This window comes from Rhinoderma darwinii, chromosome 7 (genome assembly GCF_050947455.1).
Source record: "Rhinoderma darwinii isolate aRhiDar2 chromosome 7, aRhiDar2.hap1, whole genome shotgun sequence".
Taxonomy (NCBI): Eukaryota; Metazoa; Chordata; class Amphibia; order Anura; family Rhinodermatidae; genus Rhinoderma; species Rhinoderma darwinii.
Genome location: NC_134693.1, coordinates 108,561,083 through 108,575,033, shown reverse-complemented (window position 1 = coordinate 108,575,033; position 13,951 = coordinate 108,561,083). Strand labels below are relative to the sequence as shown.

General features: G+C 42.1%; 1 protein-coding gene across 1 annotated transcript in view; it reads right to left on the bottom strand.

The window, feature by feature from the left end:
• Positions 1–13,951, bottom strand: part of LOC142658084 (inter-alpha-trypsin inhibitor heavy chain H3-like) — a 58,894-nt gene that overhangs the window by 23,177 nt on the left and 21,766 nt on the right. Inside the window, 3 exon segments of the mRNA XM_075833804.1 lie at positions 2,453–2,592; positions 7,981–8,166; positions 11,769–11,950. Of these exon segments, the coding sequence (XP_075689919.1) occupies positions 2,453–2,592; positions 7,981–8,166; positions 11,769–11,950 (508 nt within the window).

The window sequence follows — 13,951 nt, the reverse complement described above, 5'->3', positions numbered from 1 at the left end:
CCCATATAAAGTACAGCTATTCTATTAGGATTTTCCTGATATTTTCTTTGTTGCATGTGACAGCAAAAGCCATGGTCCGTAAAGAGCTTACAACACATAAAAGGGATCTGATTGTTGAAAGGCATCAGTCAGGAGAAGGGTACCAAAGAATTTCCAAGGCATTAGATATATCATGGAACACAGCGAATACGGTCATCAAGAAGTGGATGGATTACATTTGCCACAACAGTGACATTACCAAGAACTGGATGTCCTTTAAAACTTCATGAAAAAACAAGACGAAATTTGGTCCGGGAGGCTACCAAGAGGCCTACAGCAACATTAAAGGAACTGGAGGACTTTCTGGCTGATACTGGTTGTGTAGTGCATGTGACAATAATCCCCGTATCCTTCATATGCCTGGGCTGTGGGGTAGGGTGGCAAGACGGTAGCCTTTTCTAACAAAGAAAAACATCCAAGCCCGGGTATGTTTTGCAAAGACCTACATCAAGTCTACCAAATGCATGTGGGAAAACGTGTTATGGTCTGATAAGACCAAAGTTGAACTTTTTGGCCATAATTCCAAAAGGTATGTTTGGCGCAAAGCCAACACTGCACATCACCAAAAGAACACCATACCCACAGTGAAGCATGGTGGAGGCAGCATTATTCTTTGGGGCTGTTTTTCTGCAGCTGGAACTGGGGCTTTAGTCAAGGTGGAGGGAATTATGAGCAGTTACAAATATCAGTCAATATTGGCACATAACCTAAAAAGCTAAAGATGAAGAGGAATTTCACCTTTCAGCACAATAATGACCTAAAGCAGAACCTCCATATCAACAAAAGAATGGCTTCACCAGAAGAAACTCAAAGTTTGGGAATGGCCCAGTCAGAGCTCAGACCTTAATCCCATTGAAAATCTGTGGGGTGACCTGAAGAGGGCTGTACACAGGAGATGCCCTCTCAATCTGACAGATTTGGAGCGCTTTTGCAAGGGAGAGTGGGCAACAATTGCCAAGTCAAGATGTGCCATGCTGATAGACTTCTACCCAAAAAGACTGCATGCTGTCATAAAGTAAAAGGGTAATTCAACAAAGTATTAGTTTAAGGGTGTGCATATTTATGTAACCACATTAATTTTGTTTTTTTATTTTTATTTTTCACACGGCGGGGGTCCGTAACGGCTGAAATTACGGGGATGTTTCAGCCTGAAAACATCCCCGTAAATTCAGCCGTACCGGCATGTGCAGGCGCTTGAACGCCGCGTCAATTACGGCCGTAATTAGCGCTGCTATTCATTGGAGTCAATGAATAGCGGCTCCAATTACGGCCAAAGAAGTGACAGGTCACTTCTTTGACGCGGGCGTCTATTTGCGCGCCGACATTTGACAGCGGCGCGTAAATATACGCCTCGTGTGAACAGACAAACGTCTGCCCATTGCTTTCAATGGGCAGATGTTTGTCAGCGCTATTGAGGCGCTATTTTCAGACGTAATTCGGGGGAAAAACGCCCGATTTACGTCCGTAAATAGGCCGTGTGAACATACCCTAACAGATTTCAGTTTGTTTTTCAATATAATTGTACAGATTATGGGTCACATTAAGGGTATGTTCACATGTAGTCAACCAAAATGTCTGAAAATCCAGAGCTGTTTTCAAGGGAAAACAGACCCTGCTTTTCAGACGTTTTTTTACCAACTCGAATTTTTCGCGGCGTTTTTCGCGCCGTTTTCGCGGCGTTTTTTACGTCCGTTTTTGGAGCTGTTTGCATTGGAGTCTATGAGAAAACAGCTCCAAAAACGTCTGAAAGAAGTGTCCTGCACTTCTTTTGACGAGGCTGTATTTTTACGAGTCGTCGTTTGACAGCTGTCAAACGACGACGCGTAAATAACATGTCGTCTGCACAGTACGTCGGCAAACCCATTCAAATGAATGGGCAGATGTTTGCCGACGTATTGGAGCCGTATTTTCAGACGTAAAACGAGGCATAATACGCCTCGTATACGTCTGAAATTTGGCCGTGTGAACATACCCTAAAGGTGGAAAAAGTGCTGAAATGATTCATCTTGTACTGATTTTGTAACATGACAAAAACTGTAATTTTAACAGGCGTGTGTAGACTTTTTACATCCACTATATATGCAGTGAAGAAACCTGTAGGATGAAGCAATATTATCTGTTCTTTCCATATCTCTCTCATGATTAAATCACATATGTGACAATCTGCATGTGGTTTTGCCATTTTTAAGATGTTGAGCACGATCATTCTTCTACTTGTCAGGCATAGATGGCCCTTAAATAATTATTCAGATACAGCTGCTTTGTATATTGTATACAGAGCATCTGTATCTTGCGCTGAGAACTGTATCTGTCAGGTCAGTGGCACTGACAGCATTAGTGACAGCGGGTCATGCATGATATTTGCACATAAAATTTGTGAGAACACTGGAAATGTGATCATAGATTGTCATACCGTTTTTCCAGCAATTGTTGTATGGTGAGATAAGCCCATAGTCTCTCTATAAAATCACCAAAGATGTATTCTTGCTGTCTGCTTACACTGTCCTTTTTCTGGAGTTGCACATTCTCACTGTAGTTTAGTGATTTTTCAGCCTGTTCAAATAATAGAAAATAATATAGCATCAACATAGTAACATAAGTTGTTCAACGACACAGCTACTTGGTGCAGCGGAAGACAAAACAAAACTTTTGGGGCAACTGTGGAAATTCTGTCCGTCAAGATATGTAGGTTGAAGTTACTCCATACCACTCACTTATTAGTTCTAACTCTCAATATGTTAGAAAATCGTTGTAGCAACTTTAGAAACCACTATATATTGATATAACTGAGAGGTTTCATGAAACATTCAATTGAATTGTCTGGTTTAACTCTGGAGGGAAAAGTGCTTTACATGGACATGATGTCTACATGGGAATCTAAGGCCCTGTTCGCCCGAAGATAGAGCATGTCACTTCTTTTTCCCACAAGCGTTTTTTACCGCAGTTTCCGCGTCAAAAAACATGTCAAAAAACTCTGTGTGAACAGGGCCTACTCATGCAGGAGATCCATTGAGACTGCTATATGGACATACTCAGGGGCGTAGCTAGAGGCTCATGGGCCCCGATGCAAAAATTCTTACTGGGCCCCCCCCCCCGCAAACTTCTCATGGCTGACGGTCCGCTTTCAGCTGCATCGCTGGGTCTCCTAAGTGACCCAACAATGCAGCACTAGCATCCGGGGCGTCACTAAGGCTGGGTTCACACACACTATTTACGGACGTAATTCGGGCGTTTTAGCATTGAATTACGTCCGAAAATGCGGCTCAAAAGCGTCGCCAAACATCTGCCCATTCATTTGAATGGGTCTTACGATGTTCTGTGCCGACGGTCATTTTTTTTTACGCGCCGCTGTCAAAAGGCGGCGCGTAAAAAAGTGCCTGTCACTTCTTCAGACGTGAATGGAGCCGTTTTCCATGGACTCCATGGAAAACCAGCTTCAATTACTTCCGTAATGGACGCAGCGAAAGACGCCTGCACATGCCATTACGGCTGAAATTACGGTGCTGTTTTCTCCTGAAAACAGCACAGTAATTTCAGCTGTAACGGACTCTGCCGTGTGAACATACCCTCAGGGCTTAAAATGTCCGGGAAATAGCCCCAATACATATGTGTCCGCCCCAAAAAAAAGTGTGTATGAGACAGCATAGCATATCTATAGCACTACGACCCTATAAACTATGGATAGGATTAGATACAGTGGCTCAGCAGACAGTATCACACATGATAGGATTAGATACAGTGGCTCAGAAGGCAGTATCACACATGATAGGATTAGATACACAGCTCAGCAGACAGTATCACACATGATAGGATTAGATACAGTGGCCCAGCAGACAGTGTCACACATGATAGGATTAGATACAGTGGCTCAGCAGACAGTACCACACATGATAGGATTAGATACAGTGGCTCAGCAGACAGTACCACACATGATAGGATTAGATACAGTGGCTCAGCAGACAGTATCACACATGATAGGATTAGATACAGTGGCTCAGCAGACAGTACCACACATGATAGGATTAGATACAGTGGCTCAGCAGACAGTATCACACATGATAGGATTAGATACAGTGGCTCAGCAGACAGTACCACACATGATAGGATTAGATACAGTGGCTCAGCAGACAGTATCACACATGATAGGATTAGATACAGTGGCTCAGCAGACAGTATCACACATGATTGGATTAGATACAGTGGCTCAGAAGGCAGTATCACACATGATAGGATTAGATACACAGCTCAGCAGACAGTATCACACATGATAGGATTAGATACAGGGCCCAGCTCGCTGACATTGCATCTCCAGCGCTGGACCCAGGACAGGTAAGAATAATAATTTTGCTTCTTTATGTGTTACTGATTATTTTTGTGTGTTTGTGTTTTTTTACAGGTTCGGTTGTTGGACTTCGGATACGAGGACTTCAATGACGGCGTTTTTTTTATTCTCAATAAAATGGTTAATGAGGGTTGTGTTTTTTTATTTCAATAAAATATTTTTTCTATGTGCTTGTATCTTTTTAAACTTTATTATCACCGCCTTAGTAATGGCCGCTGGCTGATTGACAACCTCCATTACTAAGGCGGGGCTTAATGTTAGCCGGTGCAGAGGCTACACTAACCCCCATTATTACCCCGGTACCCACTGCCACCAGGAGTACTGGGAAGAGCCGGGTACAAACCAGTACCCGACCATCTGTAGTGACGGGCAGGCACCGGGGTGGCCGCACGCTGGTAGTATTAGGCTGAGGAAGGCCAAAAACAGTGGCCCTTCCCACCCTTGTAATGCTGCCTGCTGCTGCTGTGTTGTATCTGGCTGGTTATGAAAATTGGGGGGGGACCTGACATCGTTCTTTCCAATTATTATTATTTTTTTTTAAATGACGTGGGGTCCCCCCCATTTTCATAACCAGCCAGATACAATAAAGCAGCAGCAGGCAGCATTACCAGGATGGGAAGGGCCACTGTTTTTGGCCTTTCCCCTCCTGATAATACCAGCCTGCGGCCACCCCAGTGGCCGACCATCACTACAGATGGTCAGGTACTGGATCGTACCCGGCTCTTCCCAGCACCCCTGGTGGCGGTGTATACCGGGGTAATAAAGGGGTTAGTATTCGCCTCTGCATCCGCTAACACTAAGCCCCGCCTTAGCAATGGATGCTGTCAATCAGCCGGCGGCCATTACTAAGGCGGTAGTAATATAGTTTAAAAAAAAAACCACAAAGACATTGAAAAAATATTTTATTGAAATAAAAAAAAAACCCACACAACCCTCATTAACCATTTTATTGACAATAAAAAAAAAGCTGTCATCGAAGTAGTCCTGGAATCCGACGTAGTCCAACGACCGAACCTGTAAGAAAACACACAAAAAATGATTAGTAACACATGTGTTAGGGTATGTGCACACACACTAATTACGTCCGTAATTGACGGACGTATTTCGGCCGCAAGTACCGGACCGAACACAGTGCAGGGAGCCGGGCTCCTAGCGTCGTACTTATGTACGACGCTAGGAGTCCCTGCCTCGCTGCCGGACAACTGTCCCGTACTGAAAACATGATTACAGTACGGGACAGTTGTCCTGCAGCGAGGCAGGGACTCCTAGCATCGTACATAACTATAATGCTAGGAGCCCGGCTCCCTGCAGTGTGTTCGGTCCGGTACTTGCGGCCGAAATACGTCCGTCAATTACGGACGTAATTAGTGTCTGTGCACATACCCTAAGGCTTAGATACAGGGCCCATGTGTGATACTGTCTGTGGGACCCTGTATCTAAGCCTACCACAAGGTAGGCTTAGATACAGGGTCCAGCAGACAGTAATCTTATACAGTATAAGATTACTGTGTGCTGGGGCCCTGTATCTAAACCTACAGTGTGGTAGGCTTAGATACAGGGCCCAGCAGACAGGATCACACAATCTGTGATCCTGTCTCCTGGGCCCCCTAAGCCTGCTACATCGTAGGCTTAGGGGGTTGTGCAGTCCCTAAACATTGATGGCCTATCCACAGGATAGGCCATCAATAGCTGATGTGTCTCCCGGGACCCGCAAATCAGCTGTTTTGAAGGGGCCGCAGCACTCGTACGAGAGCTGCTTCCCCTTCATTTCACTACTCGCCCACACTGTGAATCGCCGACACCGATTCACAGTGTGACCGGAATGAAGGGGAGCAGCTCTCGTACGAGTGCTGCGGCCCCTTCAAAACAGCTGATTGGCGGGTCCCGGGAGTCGGACCCCGCCAGTCAGGGCTAACCTTACCTTCCTCTTCGGCCGCGGCGGGAGTTCTGTAGTCTCGATGCTGTGCGCGGCGGCATAGCGCTGTGACGTCATGCGCTGCGCACAGCGCTTGACGTCAGGACCTCCGCTGCGATCCGGAACCAGGAAGGTAAGTAAAGTCTGTTACTATAGTAACAGGGGCCCGCGGCCCGAGTTACTATAGTAACTTTTTATTGATGTGGTGCAGGGGGCCGTGGGCCCCCCTGGCTTCGGGGCCCGGTCGCAATTGCGACCGCTGCGACCCCTATAGCTACGCCAGTGGACATACTTATGTGGGGTGATTTCAACAAGACTTCTATGGGAAATGTGTCTCAGGTCCGGGTTGCCACTTCTACCATAAATAAAATACCATCTGGATTAAAAAGGGGGTATGATTTTGGGGACTGAAATATTGAATGCACTTCAAACATTGCATATTTTCGGTGACTTTTTTTGTCTATTGTCTTGAGTTTTTTGGGTTAATTGCTTTTTTTTGCAAATCGTAGTAAGGGGTTGGTTTTGCATTTTTTTCCTGTAGTTAGTAGCACTTTCACCCATAGACCTTCATTGACTTTTCTTCCTTTTCCAAAAAATGCTTGTGTCAATGTGTATTTTTTTTTAAAGAATAAGTTATGTGTTGCAAAGAGGATTCAAATGATTTGCAAAGTGAAAAATGCAACTTTTAAAAAAAACGTAGGTAGTAAAACAGACTATTTGAAAAAACGCCCAAAAAACACCCTAAAAAACCGCATTTACTATTTAATAAAATAATTTTAAAAAGAGCTTTTTTAGACGTGTTTTTTTTGCCACAAAATGTGTGTTTGAAGGAAGCCTCACAGAGATATTGCGGTGAGAAAATGACAGCTGATTGTTTCTACACTAATTCGAAACTAACAACTAATATGGCTGCATTTCCTGTCGTCACGCTAATAAAATATAAAACAGCTACGGCCTAGTTCACATCTGTGTTCCATTGCACCATGGACACCACCAATGGTGGCCGACGGTACCCATTAACTTTAATAGGTTCAGTCGGCTATCCATCGGGGTGTCTGTGGTTTTAGCGGGAACAACAGCATGCTGCGCTATTGTTTCCGGTATTTTCTGCGGAATCTGTGATGTCGGCCCATAACGGATTAAGGACTTAATTACCAAACTTTGACAGCAGCTTTGCTTTAGGCCTCTTTTAGAGGACTTATTACGGATGAAATTGCATCAGTATGTCATCAGTATGTCATCAGTATTTCATCAGTATTACGGATCCGTATTATTGATGGGCTGCCTTATAGGGAGATAATTGAATGACATAAGACATCCCCTTTGACAAAGGGATGTCATACGAATAATATACGGACCAAATACAGATGCATCCATATTTTAATCACTCTTCATAGACTTCAATAGTGTTTATATCCGCAACACGGATGAAAGTAGTGCATGCTGCGTTCTTAAAATATGCACTTATTTTACATACCCATGTGAATAGCATCATTCATTAACATTAGCTCCGTATTACAGTCCGCAAAAAACGGATAGGGTACTGTTGTGAAATAAGCTCGTCTGAAAGAGGCCTTAGTAATATAGGGACATTTTTTAGGTTGAATTTGTTATTAGAATTTTTAGAACTTGCTATTAGTTGTTATTCAAAGAATCAGAACTATTAGGATTTCAGGTAACTCACCCCTTCTGCTTTCACATCTGCAGTAAATGAATTTAGCTTGTTATCTGTTATACGTCCAGCGACCACAATTTCACTTCCATCAAAGTAGTGCTTGAAGTTATTCTGAGTGACATTGGAGGTGACATTCTCAGGGTATTTTATATCAATGTCCACTAAGGTTGGATTTGCTATTTCATGGTAAAATCCCTGAAAAACATAAATAAGTGGCATAAACTTCAACTGCTCAACCTAGATTCTATCTATCTATCTATCTATCTATCTATCTATCTATCTATCTATCTATCTATCTATCTATCTATCTATCTATCTATCTATCTATCTATCTATCTATCTATCTAATATCTATCTATCTATCTCATATCTATCTATCTATCTATCTATCTATCTATCTATCTATCTATCTATCTATCTATCTATCTATCTATCTATCTATCTATCTATCTATTATCTATCTATCTATCTATCTATCTATCTATCTATCTATCTATCTATCTATCTATCTATCTATCTATCTAATATCTATCTATCTATCTATCTATCTATCTATCTATCTATCTATCTATCTATCTATCTATCTATCTATCTATCTATCTATCTATCTATCTATCTATCTATCTATCTATCTATCTATCTATCTATCATCTGTCTCCTTACTTGTCAAATAATTAAAAAAAAAAATACAAATACTAAGGGCACGGCCAGACTTGGCGGAATTGCTGTGGAATTCTGCTGCAACCGGTTTTGATCAGTCTTTCAGGAGATTCCCCATGCAAATTCACTGATTCAACTTTTTCATCTGCTAATGATGACAACTGCTCGAATCTCTAATAAGAAGAAGTTCATATCAGGTTTTTCCTCTACATTCAGCATATATGCCAAGAAATTCTCCCAACATATATCTCTACCTTGGACATAGGCTAGACAGATGTTTACAAAACAAGTGTCCTTTTGGCATACATTTGGCCAGTATACCTTTGCCTCAACTGTGATAAATCATGTAATGAGTAGTTTCACATGTCTGCGGCATACACTTGGCAAAACGTATATAATCACTGTGTATATATCACTGGTTGGGACAAAGAATCAATAACAACACATTCACATTTCTAGTTCTAATTCACATTCACAGCTAATTATTAATCTGTTTCTCTCAGTCTTGTTGCACTTTTTAAAATGGATTTTCCAACTCCTAAAAATAAACCTCAACGGGCTCCAAATGATAACAAGTCACAATAAGGGTATGTTCACACGCTTAACAAAAAACGTCTGAAAATATGGAGCTGTTTTCAGAGAAAACAGCTGCTGATTTTCAGGCGTTTTTGAAGCTGAAAATGAAGTTTCTTTTAATTTGGAGCTTCTTTTGAGGCTTCTTTTAAGGCGTTTTTTGAGGCGTTTTTCATAGTGTTCAATGGAAAATCAGCTCCAAAAAATGCCTCAAGAAGTGACATGCTACTTCTTTTTAGGGTATGTTCACACGGCCTATTTTCAGATGTAATTCGGGAGTTTTACGCCTCGAATTACGCCTGAAAAGACGGCTTCATTACGCCTGCAAACATCTGCCAATTGCTTGCAATGGGTTTTACGATGTTCTATTCAGACGAGGTGTAATTTTACACGTCGCTGTCCAAAGACGACGCGTAAAAAGACGCCTGCGTCAAAGAGGTGCATGTCACTTCTTTGGACATTTTTCATTGACTCCATTGAAAAACAACTCCAATTACGTCCGTAATGGACGCCGCGAAAAACGTGAGTACTTGCAAAAACGTCTGAAATTCAGGAGCTGTTTTCGCCTGAAAAAAGCTCCGTAATTTCAGACGTAATTTGTTAAGATGTGTGGGCATACCCTCACAGAGCGTCTTTTTATGCTCCGTTTTTTTTTAAACAGCGGCGTAAAAGCTGTTTTTCCCATTGATTTCAATCGGCAGATGTTTGTAGGCGTTCAGCTTCCGTTTCTTCAGGTGTTTTTCGAGGCGTAAATGCCCCAAAATACGCCTGAAAACACTGAGTGTTCACATCTACGTCCAAAATACTGGAAAATACCAGTCTTTCTTGATAAAACGACAGTCACCCTGGCGGAAACGCAATGAAACCCATTAAAGTCAATGGGATCCATCGGGCGCCATTGGTTTCCGCCATGCAACGGATCCAGCAGTTACAGGTTTTTTTTTCCGTTGTTCTGCTTCTATGTGGGATCATAACTACGGAAAAACCTAACGCAGGTGTGAACACAGCCTTAAAGATCAACTTATTGATAATTACTCATTGTTAATTCCCATTGACAAGGGAAGATACATCTTTTACAGTAAACTGTCCTGTCCAAACTCAGCTTTTGAGTCACTAACCAGATTTCTGAAATTTCCCACATATCCACTGATAAAGTCACTATTTACCTTACGTATTTCTTATTCAATTCTATCAATAAATAATAATGCACTTTCCTCAGAATGGATGGAGATCGACCAGTACAATGTCTTATTGTAAATAAGACTAAGGCCTCATTTACACGAGCGTAATATACGCGCGTGCTTTTCACGCGTGTCGTACGCACCTATATTACTCTATGGGGCAGTGCAGACGATGCGTGAATTTTGCGCAGCGCGAGTGCGTTGCGTAAAACTCACGACATGTTCTATAATCGTGCGTTTTTCGCGCATCACGCACCCATTGAAGTCAATGGGTGCGTGAAAACCACGAAGGTCGCACGGAAGCACTTTCGTGCGAACTGCGTGATTCGCGCAAGAGCTGTCAAACTGAATGTAAACAGAAAAGCACCACGTGCTTTTCTGTTTACAAACATCCGAACGGAGTGTCTTAGACATGAGCGAACCGAACTTTACCGGGTTCGGCCGAACTCGTTTTGACCGAACCCGGCAGGAGACAGTCACTGTGCAGGGTGCTGAAAGAGTTTAAACTGGTTCAGCACCCTGGACAGTGACTTCCGATTCCAATATACGTTAACGTGTAAAAAAAAAAAAAGTTCTGACTTACCGATAACTCCCGGCTTCTTCCTCCAGTCTGACCTCCCGGGATGACAATTCAGTCCAAGTGACAGCTGCAGCCAATCACAAGCCAAGCACAGGCTGCAGCGGTCACATGGACTGCCGCGTCATCCAGGGAGGTGGCGCCAGATGTCAAGAGAGGCGCGTCACCAAGGACGCGTCACCAAGGACGCGTCACCAAGGCAACGGCCGGGAAGTTCTCGGTAAGTACGAACCTCTTTTTTTTTAAACAGGTTACTCGATATGGTGATCGGAATTCACTGTCGAGGGTGCTGAAAGAGTTACTGCCGATCAGTTAGCTCTTTCAGCACCATGGACAGTGACTGACGTCGACTAGCCTTATCTCTATGATGGCGGCTGCGCGAAAATCACGCAGCCGCGCATCATACACGGATGACACACGGAGCTGTCAAGTGCCTTTTGCGCACGCAAAACGCTGCGTTTTTTGCACGCGCAAAACGCACACGCTCGTGTAAATGAGGCCTAATACTGATATTTCACTATGGAAGCTTATGGAGAAAAAAATGTTAATAGCAGCAGAAGCATCATTTCACTCTCAGAATCTGTAGTTGCATTTTTATTGGATGCAGAAACAGTGAGATAGCACAGAAAATCTGGTAGAAAACTAGTATCCCAAATGTAATTCTACTATATTAATGTTTACTGAAAATGACAGAGTCAAAAACACAGCGGCAAATGATGTCACCATAATGAAAAAAAACATTCCAATTATTAAAAAAGACTATTCTTTTATTAACAACCACATTTTGCATAGGGACAAGTTCTAACCTGGATTTGTAAGACCGCATCCGAGTCCTCATATATGCGACGAGCAACTCCTGAATTTTCCAATGCTAACTTCTCCAGAAAAGTATAATCAACTCCATAGCCAAAACCAAGACTGTACAGGGTGTATTTGCCTTGAATGGCATTCTTTGCATTCTCCTGGATTCTCCTTGGGTTTGATTCACCTTATTGGAGGAACGGGACAGATTTAAGCTAAAGTACATACAGTAGATTTGGGAAGCTTCACACTTACCAAACACCTGCTGTGGATTACAGAGTAACTGTTTTCCCAAATTCTACAAAAATATATTAAGCATTTGATTGGTTCTTCACGGCTTTCCTCGGGAAGTCGAGTGAGCAGTGTACAGGCTCAATAAAAAGTTTATGAGTCCGTACACCGCTTGCTCGGCATTCCGAGGAAAGCCGAGCAGAGACAATTAGAAACTAAGCGGGACACCGCTCACCTAGGAATGCATTGAGAGCCTGAGTTACGGTTTTCTGAAAAGCACAGTGATTCCAGACAGGTCAGAGTAAAGATCACATGGGCAGCGCTGGGCCCGAAAATGACATGATGCAGGGATTGGTAATTATTTCTGCACACAGCAACACACTAAAACACCAACGTACAAATGGAGGAGGCAATAAAAGTAAAACGTTGAGTGCTTCTTTAACCCCTTGAGTACCCAGCACATTTTGGCCTTGAGGACCAGACCCATTTTTTCAAATCTGACATGTGTCACTTTATGTGGTAATAACTCTGGAATGCTTTTACCTATCCAATTGATTCTGAGATTGTTTTCTCGTGACATATGGTCTTTATGTTAGTGAAAAAATTTGGTCGATAAATTCATTGCTTATTTGTGAAAACACGAACATGTAGAGAAAATTTGAAGAAATTATGATTTTTCCAATTTTAAATGTATTTGCTTGTAAAACAGATAGTAATACCACACAAAATAGTTACTAATTAACATTTCCCATATGTCTATATTATGTTTGCATCGTTTTTTGAACATCCTTTTATTTTTCTATGACCTCACAAGGCTTAGAACTTTAGCAGCAATTTCTCATATTTTTAAGAAAATGTCAAAAAGCAGTTTTTTTCAGGGATGGGTTCAGTTCTGAAGTGGTTTTGAGTGCCCTATATATTAGAAACCCCCATAAAACACCCCATTTTGAAAACTGCACCCCTCAAAGTATCCAAAAAAGCATTCAGAAAGTGTTTCAACCCTTTAGGCGTTTTACAGGAATTTAAGGAAAGTAGAGCTGAAATGTTCAAATTTCATTTTTTTTTTACAAAATTCATATGTAATACATTTTTTTCTGTACCACAGAAGGTTTTACCTGAGAAACGCATCTCAATTTTTATTGCCCAGGTTCTGCAGTTTTTAGAAATATCCCACATGTGGCCCTAGTGTGCTAATGGACTGAAACACAGGCCTCAGAAGCAAAGGAGCACCTCGTGGATTTTGGGGCCTCCTTTTTTCAGAATATATTTTAGGCACCATGTCAGGTTTGAAGAGGTCTTGTGGTGCCAAAACAGTGGAAACCCCCAAAAGTGACCCCCATTTTTTAAACTACACCCCTCAGGGAATTTATCTAGGGGTATAGTTAGTATTTTGACCCCACAGGTATTTTGCTATATTTATTGGAGTTAGTCTGTGAAAATGAAAATCAACTTTTTTTCTGGAAAAACGTAAAAATTTCTAATTTTTGCAAGAAATAAAGGAGAGAAAGCACCCCAACATTTGTAAAGCAATTTCTCCCGATTACGGAAATACCCCATATGTGGTAATAAACTGCTGTTTGGACCCACAGCAGGGCTCAGATGGGAAGGAGCGCCATTTGGATTTTAGAGCTCTGATTTTACTGGAATGGTTTTCGGTGCCGTGTCACGTTTGCAACGCCCTGGAGGGACCTAAACAGTGGAATCCCCCCAAAAGTGACCTCATTTTGGAAACTATACCCCTCAAGGAATTTTTCTAGTGGTATAGTTAGCATTTTCACTCCACAGGTTTTTTTGCTGAATTTATTGGAATTAGTCTGTGAAGATGAAAAGAGACTTTTCTAATTTTTATAAGGAATAAAGGAGAAAAAGCACCTCAACATTTGTAAAGCAATTTCTCCTGATTACGGCAATACTCCATATGTGGTAATAAACTGCTGTTTGGACCCACGGCAGTTCT